The sequence below is a fragment of the Limanda limanda genome, chromosome 5 (assembly GCF_963576545.1).
Source record: "Limanda limanda chromosome 5, fLimLim1.1, whole genome shotgun sequence".
Classification (NCBI taxonomy): Eukaryota; Metazoa; Chordata; class Actinopteri; order Pleuronectiformes; family Pleuronectidae; genus Limanda; species Limanda limanda.
This window is the reverse complement of record NC_083640.1, coordinates 14,002,600-14,015,362: the sequence shown is the minus strand read 5'-3', so window position 1 is coordinate 14,015,362 and position 12,763 is coordinate 14,002,600. Positions and strand designations below refer to the sequence as shown.

At 39.0% G+C, this 12,763-nt stretch overlaps 2 protein-coding genes across 2 annotated transcripts; one reads left to right on the top strand and one right to left on the bottom strand.

The window, feature by feature from the left end:
* Window positions 1-1,194: 1,194 nt before the first annotated feature.
* On the bottom strand, window positions 1,195-5,005 carry p2rx2 (purinergic receptor P2X, ligand-gated ion channel, 2). The gene is made up of 12 exons (XM_061072233.1): window positions 4,839-5,005; window positions 4,082-4,217; window positions 3,883-3,954; window positions 3,702-3,777; window positions 3,514-3,610; window positions 2,956-3,036; window positions 2,728-2,869; window positions 2,456-2,586; window positions 2,243-2,333; window positions 2,103-2,168; window positions 1,934-2,011; window positions 1,195-1,293 (listed from the first exon to the last, which is right to left on the bottom strand). The coding sequence occupies exons 1-12, from the start codon at window positions 5,003-5,005 to the stop codon at window positions 1,195-1,197; spliced, it is 1,236 nt and encodes a 411-aa protein (XP_060928216.1).
* A 1,398-nt stretch (window positions 5,006-6,403) lies between these two features.
* pes (pescadillo) lies at window positions 6,404-12,558 on the top strand. The gene is made up of 15 exons (XM_061070977.1): window positions 6,404-6,545; window positions 6,771-6,850; window positions 7,214-7,367; window positions 7,602-7,711; window positions 7,849-8,020; window positions 8,127-8,216; window positions 8,368-8,484; window positions 8,923-9,000; window positions 9,322-9,411; window positions 10,370-10,500; window positions 10,610-10,735; window positions 10,984-11,168; window positions 11,426-11,583; window positions 11,677-11,844; window positions 12,104-12,558. Exons 1-15 carry the CDS (start codon window positions 6,522-6,524, stop codon window positions 12,173-12,175), a joined length of 1,755 nt encoding a protein of 584 aa, XP_060926960.1. The 5' UTR covers window positions 6,404-6,521; the 3' UTR covers window positions 12,176-12,558.
* The last annotated feature ends 205 nt before the right edge of the window (window positions 12,559-12,763 follow it).

Here is a 12,763-nt window from a genome sequence, read left to right as displayed (position 1 = left end):
GGTTGGAGACGACTACAAGCAAAGCGGGATTATAATGATCTTTACTGGTGCACCTCCATCTCTTTAACCTCATTGCTCCACAGCTGACTCACTTGCCTGTAGATGGTCTCATCCCAGACAAGTAATCACATTTCACAAGCACAATTAGATTCACTCTTTGGAGCTTCTCACAAGCACAAACCGTGCAGGTCGGTTTACAAATGAAGGCCTAAGAACAATATTGGAGACACAGCGACTGAATTCTTTACATTTCCAGTTTTTGTCTTGTAAATACATCTTTAAACTAAAGCTTTTCTGAGCCTATTATTGTAATAAATTACCCAAACCACTACCCTCTTCAAGTCATAACCTTTTTTACTGATAATTCAGAACTTAACATGTCATGAGCAGGTTTTTCTAACTGACATGTCGCTGTGCATTGTGCTCCTCCATCCATCATGGTAAATATTGATCCATTATTCTAGCGTCATAAGTATTTTTTTCCACCACTGACCTTTTGCTCTCAGGCGTTCAGATGGATTCATACTTCACCGGAATCTTGTTAAAGAAACCCTTTTATGGGAATTGCTGGTGTTATTTGATTACCGCTCATCGCTCTGCTTGTGCGTCTCGTGGCCATTTCCTCCTCATGTATCTTCTCATTACACCAAACACGTCAGGTTGGAAGATGAAGGGAATCAATAAGTGTTTCCCATTATAGTGTATTCTGTAATGAGATGATATCATAATGATGATGATTGTCTGTTACAAGTTAGCAGAGGACTTTTATTATTGGGTTGAGTGTCTGGAATACATGAACATACAGTTTGTATGGTTTGTGAATCTGCTTTTCATGACTGAATTCTCAAATAGTTTTCTGCTCTGAACTATTTTGAGAAAATAAACATCCTCCAGGTGGTTTTACAGTTGTCTTAGAAACAGTTTTATTGACACAGTTCAACAGTGGAGATGCATCGTGGTTTGAGACGATGGATGATCCCACTGCACAGGCAGAGACTTTGAGAGAACCAGCTGGTTTTCTTTGAGCAGGTTTCCTCCGTCCATGTTTTTTCTCTGTCAGTTTATCCAGCCAACAGAAGCCTGTCACTGAGCTGTCGCAGACTCCTCACTCAGAAGTTCTGTCATTACCAGTCAGGTGGTTTTAAGAGAGTACCCACACGTGGCCCGGCGAGGACTGAAGGAACTGTGATGACATCACAGCGGCACACCGTCAGAAAGATCTGAGTGGACGGAGCCGAAACTGTTGATGTAGCTGAGCTCTGTGGGAATGGGCACTGTGGGCTCATTGATAACCTGCGCGGGACAATTAGAGAGGAGGATGTTATTGAAATAGTCGTAAATATCTTTCACACTATGCCCTGCTGATTTTTACACCATGGCTTGTTTAAAAAAATTCAATATATAATGCTGCAGAAGCAATGCTTTGGGGGTTTTTCACCAAACTACAAACTGATTTCTTTGGAGGGTTTGAAGGCACAATGCAGCCAAATACATTCTGCTTTTAACACGAATCACAGTTTAACCTTCTGAAAATAAAGACACGAAAAGCTAAATTTCGAGCTCATGTGTTTGGCATTAGGATCCGTGTGCCCCGTGTTACCCAGATTCTGGGTTCCTTTCCAATCCATTCATTAATGGGCAAGTAAAGATATAATGAGACTAATTGGTAATAAATCAAGTAAATCAAATCAAACTCAGTAGCTACTTGTCAATTTGTAAAATTAGAGTAATGTTATTCTTTTTTAAATCAAAAATAAATTAAATAAAATAGCAAACTGCACACTAACATAGAACTGTAAGTATTTTTCAAATGGTGTTGGTTTATTAGCTCTTTGTGAGATTTAAAACCTACTAATGATCAGTAAACTGCCACAAACACAAATGGATTTATACAGTGCTGAGTAATAAATTAATATTTGATGCCTCCGCTCACTTCATCAAACTTTCTATCACTGTAGACTTCGTTCTTGTCAATAAACGTCAGCATGATCCAGTCACAGAAGATGGTACACTGGAGGGTTGAAATGAGAAGTGGTAAAGGACATTACAGAAGCTGTCGCTTTAAAATCCAAAGATTAGAAAGAAGAGAAGTAATCGCTCACAATCCCAACTGAAGTCAAGGCAGTCACTGTGCCGATGATGGTTGGGATGGGACTGAATTTACCAGCCTGCAAAGAAATGACTTGTGAATGATACGAATATAGAGTATAAATTCTGCAGAGGTGATGGAGGGTCCGCTCACGTGTCCATGAACAATGACGTCCAGTCGGATGCCGTAGGCCTTGATCAGTGTCCGAGAGTTGACCCCATTCTTATTGTAATATTTGGCAAATCTGGACAAATTCACACAAAGGACAAAGACAGGAATATTTAACACAAGCTGAAGTAAAGACCACAGTTTCATATGTTAGACCTACATAGGTTTAATCTGTCAGTGTTTGGGGTTGGAGCTCACCTGTAATAGTATCCACTGCTCTCCTGATCCTTTCGGAGATCAAGACGACGGAAGGAGTACGTAGGTGTACAGTATGAAAGGTTCAGGTCCAGGTTACACTTCCAGTTTATGAAAACCCCTATCACGCCTCCCTGAGCAAAAACAGCAGTGACCAATCACATCTTCCCATCTCTGGGTCATTCTTAACACCTCTGTGTGCCATTAAAAATACGTGATTCAAACATTTATATATTCCTAAAATCAGAAATCTACATCACAGATGTCAAACTCACAGTCTTGCAGAGCTCACTGAAATCCTCGTTCGCTTTATTTGCGATGTATCCCAGTGTGAACCTTGGACAGTAGGGCTCTTTCTCCTCATCATAGAGACACTTACTGAGGTATTTCTTGTCCTTTATGTCTTTGATGTTTCCCCTGCCAAAGATAAGAAAAGTTCAGACTTTCCTCGCCAATGTGTGTGTGTGTATGTGTGTGTATGTGTGTGTGAGGATGTACTTTACTTCCGTGCTTTTAATTTAGGGAAGTTAACGGAGTTCCTGATGAGCACTGTGAAGTTGATTGCCTCCACTAATGGTGGTTCACTGTTGAAGACACCAAATAATCATGATACCACAATCTTATGAAATTCAATCTTATAATCTCTAACCACAATAGACATTGTTCCATCCATCGCTTTGTCAGATCTATGACCGAGCAAGCACTAACCCGCGTCTTTTATCTTCTCCCCACATTACTAAGTATGTTTACTCCCCTGTGTATGTTTATGATTGGTTGCTATGTCTATGTAATATTGATCTTTATCATTGATACTGGGCATTGCTACTATTTTCAAAGCTACTTCACACTTTTATCAATCCAGTTTCATTAGTGCTACTATTCCCTTATTTTTTTAAATGAGGTCCATGGATGGCGCAAGCTATTGTTTATGCATCAACAAATTTGGTTTCTTTGTCTTCCAGGTCCTCTAACACCTTATATTCAATTATTGAATGATCCAAATAAACCTGACTTCAACTTGCCTCATCCACTTGGTGGTGATTGTGCATCCCCTGTCTTACCGTACTACAGCGTAGTCTTCAACAGGACACCAGGTTTCGACCTCGCAGGTTTTGAAAGTGTGGTTATAGTACTGAATACATCTGCCCGTCCTCCTGCCTGTAAGAAATTGTTTAAAACAAAGGAAAACTGAGGCAAATACAAACCAACAAGACACGAGGAAAGATTTAATGAGTAATAAAATCAGAACCATGGCCTTTAAAGTCAACCTCTCCTTGGACACAGTCAGAATCTGATGTACAGTTGGCCCTGGGAACCTTGAAATACTAAAACGAAAGGAGACAAATAGGAAAATAAATAAAAATATATGTCTGTGAAACTCATACACTAAATTGTCTTTTCCTGCATACTAGCTTTAGTTGACCTCTCACCTCTGCACAGGTCCCATGCCTCTGATCATATGTGATCTCTCGTCTCAATATTGCACTAATCACATCACCTCCCTACAAAGAAAATGCAAAAAGTACTCAGAGGTATTCACACTAACATGAAGGGTTACTGTGATTATGCCAGTGGAGTATATTTGGTGGGAGTGTCTTAACTGGGCTGCAGCATTTACTCTGGCCTCACCTCTGAGGGTCGAACGTACTCCACAGCATCCAGAACATCATCTCCATGAACCGCTGTGCCTGTCATGAGAGTGTAAACAGAGCTCTCCGGACGGGTCTCACTCTCTTGGTACGCTTTCTCACTTATAAACACATACCTTCAGGGCGATAGAACAGACAGAGGCAATATCACATTTTCTGTTCTTGTAAATACACTTTTACAGGAGGTGTCGAGTTACCATGGATCTGTTAAAGCCCTCATTACTGACACCAAGGGAAGATGACGCACTTCAACCATATAACTGAAGACATCTCATCTAAGAGATCATTTAAGATCTGAAACGATAAGATGAGTAATTAAATTATCGTAAACTCTTCCTCTATTAGAACTGCTCTGCTCCTAGCAGATAACATGTCTGATAAAGGAAAGAGATTATGCTGTTGTTGTTTATTTGTTTCCTATTTGTACAAAGGGAAAGTATTCCTTCTTCCCAAAACTGCATTTTTTGAGTTAAAAAATTAAAAGTCACATATTTTTTATCCATCTATGCTCTATTTACAAACAAAATAATATTTCTGGCATTTTTTCTGTCGTATTAGTACTGATACAAGTTCATACTTTACTGCAATTCTTAAAAGATACATAAAAAGAAATACTATATATAATACTGATCACAAAATATGAAGAGAAATCAACAAATTTAAGTTACCGAAGCTTTTGAATTTCATAGATTGTCCCTTTATCACACAACATGCAAATACACAAAAATGATGCTTACCAGATAAAATAGGTGATCACGAGAAACTGAACACTCCTGTAAATGATTCCAAGAGTTCTGTTTTTAACCACCATCACCTTTGGTGTCTCATAGTCCAAGAAACCAACAAAATAGTCCTTTATAAACTCACGGAGTTGCATGATGAAAGTATGAAATACTTCCCCCATCTCCAGATTTGTTGTTGAGGTCTAATTTCTTTTTGTTTCTGTCTGAATCTGGCTTTTTATTTCTCCCACTGTTTCTTTTTGTCCCCCTCTGCTCTGGTCTGCATCTCTCCAGCATACCAGTGAGGGTGGGGGGGAGCAGAGAATGGGGTGGGGTTTCAGTTGTGGTTGAATCATCCATTTTAATCTGAATAAAGTGTTATAGCTCTGCATTGGGACATATTTTTTTAGGGAATTCCAACATTTTCCTGTCTCAAAATTACTTGAATATAAAAAACTTGAATATAATGAGTTTGTCATTATATTTGCAATATAATGACAAACTCATTCTGCTTATTCCAGTCCACAGATTCATCTTCCACTATAAATTTGATACACAGCAATATGTATAAGAAAATATATAACAACTTGGTACTTGTAACAAATGTAGTTTTCATTTGGAATTTAGGATTAAGTGACCTTGTGAACATAGATTTTGTTCTCATGAATGTTGCCACACTTTTAGATTCCACAACCCTCACCTGAATAACCTGTCTTCATTATTTTTTCAAATGTAATATTAACAAGCTGATGTGGTGGATGGTTATGGATCATGTGATCAAACAACATAATAATAGAAACCAGAGCTCATATATGACCATAGAATGTGCATCCTAACCATTCAGCTATCAGGTCACCACCTAACCAAATTCATTTAAGATCATATAAAGCTTCAAAGTAACAGGACCTGAGCACAGAACATCACTGTAACTTGATAATACAAGTTACGGAAGCAAAACAAAGTTCAGTAGCAAAACAAAAGAGTCCTTAAATTAAGGCTAAGGTTCCTACAAAACAAAACAAACATGCAAAATACAGGAAACTAGAAAAGATTGCCAAAAGGCTTAAACGAAAAAACTGAGAAAACACTAGAAAATTAAAAACAAAAATTAATAAATAATTTAGTTTGCAACTGCGCATCTCCTTGCAGAAGTGGACTGCCATCTCCTGCGCAGAAGTGAACTGCGGTTCTCCTGCACAAAAATGCGCAGTTCACTCCTGCGCAGGATTCCTTAAATTAAATTAAATTAAATTAAATTAAATTAAATTAAATTAAATTAAATTAAATTAAATTAAATTAAATTAAATTAAATTAAATTAAATTAAATTAAATTAAATTAAATTATTTATTATTTTTTGTTTTTAAAAATTAATTTTGTTTTGTAGGAACCTTAGCCTTAATTTAAGGACTCTTTTGTTTTAATACTGAACTTTGTTTTTCTTCCGTAACTTGTATTATCAATTGAATAACATATACTTTTACTTTCACACAGAGACATTTTTTCTCTTATTTGATTTCTTTTTTTAAACAGGCGGACAAACGGAACCATCTCAGGGTCCTGCTTCCTGAACGCACGTCAAAGCACACGTGCATCGACTACGTGGGGCCGCAGCTAACGTTGTGTACACACGTGAATTGTGTGTGTCGTTAGGAATTGCCTTTTCCTAAAGTGTGTAGAGATTCAGATACAGCTCAGTAATGGGAGGTCTTCAGAAGAAAAAGGTAAGAGTCGCTTTGGGGCTAATGTCAGCCGCGGGGACATCAAATAGCAGGATAGCAGCCTGGTTAGCTAGTTAGCTAACGGAGCTAGCTGAAGTTTGTTTTTCTACATTCGTGGTGGTGCTGTTGAGCATTTGAAGACATAGATGTTATGTTGTTCACTCGACTCTTCAATGACTTAAGATGGTTTGTGGGAGTTTGATGTGAGCCTATGTTCTTGTTGTGCAGTATGAGAGGGGATCTGCCACCAACTACATCACCAGAAACAAAGCTCGCAAGAAGTTACAGCTGAGCCTCCCGGATTTCAGGTAACATCACAATGCTCAGTTATTAATCGGAATTTAACATCGACGTCATCTCAGTTGATGATCCATGAGAAACATACACGTAACATTATTGAAGTCTGGTAAAAAATAAAAAATGGACCTACTATAGATTCTTCTTCAATAAATGTTAATGTTATGTAATATAGAGAACTATCAATTTGGAGATAATTGTTGGAATTGTAGTTCGATGCCGATGAATTGTGTTGCATTATTCTTGTAGATGTTGTGTATATTTCAATAGTTACAGTAGCACACTAGATGATTTGCTTCAAGATGCCTGGCTGGAGAGATGCTCTCAGTAAACAGCCATGTCGCTTAGAAAAATGACTCGATTTCTGTTTTCAGGCGACTGTGCATCCTCAAGGGAATCTACCCTCATGAGCCCAAGCACAAGAAGAAGGTGAACAAGGGCTCCACGGCCCCCAGGACCTTCTACCTGCTCAAAGACATCCGCTTCCTGCTGCATGAGCCCATCGTTGGCAGGTTCAGGGACTACAAGGTATTACAGACATATTTTTCACTGGTTTTATGTGAAATATCCACACCAAAGCAACAGTTTTGAAAGTATATGTTGATTTCTCTTATTTGTGAAAAGGTCTTAACATAAATTGCTCTCTCCCTTACATACTAGATAGTATTTTTCCCCCTCTCTAGCAGTTTCTTGATTTTAGTTTTCAGTTACGGTATTGAGTATGAACACTTATCCTTTTGTCAAAAAAATGTGTCTTAACAGGTGTTTGTACGCAAACTTAAGAGGGCTTATGGAAAAACCGAGTGGTCTGCAGTTGAGAGACTGAAGGAGAACAAGCCCACCTATAAACTGGACCACATCATCAAAGAAAGGTGAGTCTCAGTCTCCACAGTCCACATAGGATTTTCTCTGGATAATCAAATTGAAGAACTTTAGTAATCAAATAGATAAAAAATAAACAATTCTTTATCAAGTTGAATTGCCTCACATGTGCTCCTCTATCCGACAGGTACCCCAGCTTCATCGACGCCCTCCGTGATATTGACGACTCCCTCTGCATGTGCTTCCTCTTCTCCACCTTCGCCCGAACAGGAAAATGCCACGTGCAGACCATCCAGCTGTGTCGACGCCTCACTGTGGAGTGGATGAACTATGTGGTTGCAGCTCGTGCTCTCAGAAAGGTGCTAATGCATAATGCATTTTTGGGAGGGGGGGGGGGGTTTGATATGAATTGAATTCATTAACCTCTGATTGGCAATGCATTTAACACTTTCCTCTTCATGACAGGTTTTCATCTCCATCAAGGGAATATATTATCAGGCTGAGGTGATGGGACAGCTCACTACGTGGCTGGTGCCATACCAGTTCGCCCATGATGTAAGTGCAGAATGATGGAATGTAGTCCATAGTAATAATGCAATTAATAATCACAGAAAAAAGTATTATTATTTTTGTGCATTGTTGGCTTCGTTTAGTAATTTTACCATTGAGTCTAAGTTGAATTTGATTTTTTTTTTTGCCTTTTTAGCACCCAACAGATGTCGACTACAGAGTAATGGCAACATTCACGGAGTTGTACACCACTCTCCTGGGATTCATCAACTTCAGACTGTACCATTCCCTCAACCTGCTCTACCCACCAAAGGTATGTTTGAGTTTAAGAACGAGGACCAATGTCGATCTTGGGGAGTAAAAGCTCTTCAGATATTAAGCCAACATGTCTTTCCTAGTAACATTTTTGGTATCATCAGTAAAAAACAGTTTTGTCACACAGTTAGAATATATATACACTTGATCATTCCTGTTGTATAAATAAATCAGGGCTCCAGAAGCATATCAACATAAGTACAAGTTTGTAGATTTTCTCCACTGTGCTCATCTCTCCCTCACATGTTCAGGGTCACTGATCTCACACTTGTTTTTGGCCTCAATACGACATATGATATGACAAAATACCCTTTTATTCAATTGCTTAAAGTCTCTACCATAAATATTACTTCATAATTCTAGATGGACATGAATGTAAACTGCAACTTGACTGGTTTGCGGCTGTGCTCTGTTGACGTCATCCCTCTTTTTGCAGCTGGACAGTAAAGCAGAGTCAGAGCTGAAGGAGGAGAATGAGGAGGACTATGCCATGAATTCAGAATGCTACTTGGAGGTGAGGCTCTTTATCTTGAATGTTTGAAAGGAGTAATGACTAAAATCTGTTATTTATTGTATATTAAATATATATTTTTTCTTAAAATATTCCTTTTGTCAGGTAGTACAGTCATCCAACCTGATGCAAAGCAGGGTTTCTAAACCCATTTTGTTAGAAGCCTTGTAAAAATACATTAATTAACTAAAAACTATGGTACAGACTACCCTCATTTTGAGGTCATAATTATAAGTTACAAGTATCTAAGTTATTTATGCAGTGCACATGTAAATAATTACCGTTAGTACTGTTGCTCTAATTCTGTTGTTTTTGTCTGAGCAGAAACTGTCAGCTCTGAGCGCAAGTCTGGCGCGGGTAGTTTCTACTGCCGAGGAGGAGGAGGCTGAACTCGACCAGTTCCCTGTTGAAGGGGTAAGAAAACAAGTTCAAAGTTAGCTTAGCCACCAGGCAAACGCAAGTGATACAGTAGATGGACTCTACTTCAAAATGCACAGAGCTAGAGTTGAATATGGATCAGTTAAGTTAGCCAAGAAGATCGTCCAACTCTATCAGTTAAGCATTAATTCTCCAACGCTGGTTGATTGGCTCAACGTCTTTCTCTGATAACTTATTTTCCAGATGTTCAAATGATTAATCTCTGGGGGCAGAGGTGAGAGGTTATATCTTTTCAGTGGAGTTAAAACTTTTGGAGGTGTGAGTCTTGGGATTACAGCTTCATGTTTGGTTGTTAAGGACAAGGTATCCACCACCCTGTAGAGCTTGTTTTGCTCAACTGGATTGAGCTCAACTTCAGGGACTGTTCTGGAACCAAGAAACCTTTTAGGGATTTGCATTACCTGCATCTCATTAACATGAGCTCAGTTACAGTTTGGGTTCTTGGATTGGAAAAAAAAGAGTCATACTGCACTTTTAAGCATTTACACAAAAATGTGGGTCGGGGGTGTCGGTGTTGATCCTTCCTGATAGGTCAAATACAATCATGGTGACTACTGCAAAACTGTCTCAAGGAGTTTATAGAACCACTCAATTCTACCAACAAAATATTGACATTTTAAATCCCTCAGTGATCTTTTCAATTTGTATGATTGAACCAAAAATACAGGGAACAGACTTCTAGTGCCTGATTTTAGCTTCTAGCGTCGTAGTCCTTGGGATTGGATGAATGGCCACACCATTTTTGAGTCATTGTTATTAAAGGAATTTATTTTATTGACCTAGTTATTCAACACAGTTTGGAAAGTAAAATCCATTTGTACGGCAATTTATGAACAGTAGTACAATGTCTCGGCTTCTTGTGGCACTGCATCAATGGGATTATAAGAAACCATGACCAAAAAATCATTAACTTTCCCTTTCTTCTGTTATGCAGGAAGAAATGGAAAATTTGGAGGCAAAAGAAAAGGAACAGAAACAGCAGGAGGCCCAGAAAAAGCTCTTTGAGGGCCTCAAGTTCTTCGTCAACAGAGAAGTTCCTCGAGAGTCTTTGGCTTTTGTCATCAGGTGAGTGAGATCTGCTGCAGTGAAGACATTTATAAGCAGAAATAATTGATCCTCATAACTAATGCAAAGCCTATTTTTTAAATGATCTGTTTGCTGCTGCTGCTTCCAGGTGTTTTGGTGGCGAGGTGTCATGGGACAAGTCTGTTTGCATTGGAAGCACATATGAGGTGGCCGAAGAAACCATCACGCATCAAATTGTTGACAGACCCAACGTCGACAAACAATATATCAACAGGTAAAAGAAAGTTTTTTAGAATGTCACTTAATAAAACAAATGAGAATTGGAGTATATTTCAGACTGTACAGGAAGTCTGTGCTGAGTCATTGTCCCTTCTCAACTTTATCATTTCCTTTTCAATGCCTCCTTTCAGATTGGCTCTCTTGCCTCAAACACATTCATGGTTTTTGACCGACCCTGTCCTTGTTTTTTGCCAACTCGCATCGGCTTTGTAAGAGGCTAATGTCATAACCTTGTGGTTTCAGGTACTACATCCAGCCCCAGTGGGTGTATGATTGCATCAACGCCAAGATCCTCCTGCCTGTGGAGGACTACTTCCTCGGCGTGACTCTGCCTCCTCACCTCTCTCCGTTTGTGGAGGAGAAGGAGGGCGACTACGTGCCCCCTGAGAAAGTGAAGATCCTGGCCTTACAACGTGGAGAAAAACCTGGTATGACCTGAGACATTCCTCTGCTATCTCAGCTTTTTAAACACTTGTGTGCATTCAAACTGTTTTAAATCAGGATTTAGATTTTCTTAGCCTGAAATCAATGGACACACAGATGATTGCTATTAAGTTCAGGCAACTTCTAAACGCAATTGACTGCAGCCGTAATGACTGAGAAGATGCATGAGAGTTGTTAAATCAGTTTTAGTAGTCAGATTTGATACTAATGAATGTTTTTCTGTACATTTCTTCCTTCATAGCCCACGAACAGGAGGATGAGGAGGAAGATGAAGATGATGAAGAGGAGGAGGAGGATGAGGATGAAGAAGAAGAGGGTGACATCGATGATGGAGATGATGACCTAGAGGCAGAAGAGAAGAAGCTTAAAAAGATGGAAGAACAAAGAGCTCAGGGCAAGGTAAAAGATTCCCCATCTCCTGCCACTTGTTTTTATTTATTTATTTTCTCATAAATGTGTACAGCCATTATTGACTTGTCTTCTTCCTTCTAGTCTCTGCAAGTCAAAGTGACGCCTGGAAAAATGAAGGTAGAAAACCCAGTTCGTTTGGAGGAGGAGGAAAAAGCAGAGGAGAAGCGACTTGCCATTATGATGATGAAGAAAAAGGAGAAGTACCTCTACGACAAGATCATGTTCGGAAAGAAAAGAAAAATCAGAGAGGTTCGATTCATTTTTCCTATTGATTATGGTTTCACATGAAGATAAGACTGTTTGTGCAGCTTTGTGAAAAGATAACATTCATACATTCCTTTTTTTCAGTGTCTCACTTATCTCAGTTTGACAATGTTTGACAGTATTGTGCGAATGTGAAGAGAACATGTGACCCCAGGGATGAACCTTCTGAGTTCACTGGCCGCTGAGGCTTGTGTGACCTGTGTTAAGAATCTGTTCATTGACTGCATTCATTCTCTTTCTACAGGCTAACAAGCTTACCGCCAAGAGGAAGGCCCATGATGATTCAGAGAAGGCAAAGAAGAAGACCCGTAAATGACTCGTCTGACTGCATCCTCTTCAGACTGACCCATGTATTTATGTTTATGAGGTAGCGTGCATCAGAGGTTGACATGTCATAAAACCTGCAAGTGCATTCGACATGTCTGAGTGAGTTAGTGCTCATGATGTTTTTGTGATAACTTTCAAGCTGAAATGCAGGAAATGGTTTATTCAAATTGTGTTATAAGTCGTGTAAAAGTAAATGTTTGAATTAATTTTGTTTGTATGAACTCTGTTCTGCTATTCTACATTACACAAGATATTCCACTTTATTTTAAAATCTGTACTTGAATGAGTCTGTATTTTAAAGTAAAAACACCATCTATTAAACCTGTCTCCTGTGATCTTACAACAATAAGATAAAAGTTTTATAACTGTTTAGCTGCTGTGTTTTTCTTCACAATGAACCACTGGCTGGTCAATTGGAAGGTTGTTTATTCCTCAAGCAGGACTGTTGATGATAGATGAGCAGCCTGGTGTCACTTCCCACAGATGCTAATAAAACAAGAGATTCAAGGAATTGCACTGTTGGTGGTGGGTCGTCTTGACTGGTCCACACGATTGGCGGGCGTTGATGACGAAGGAG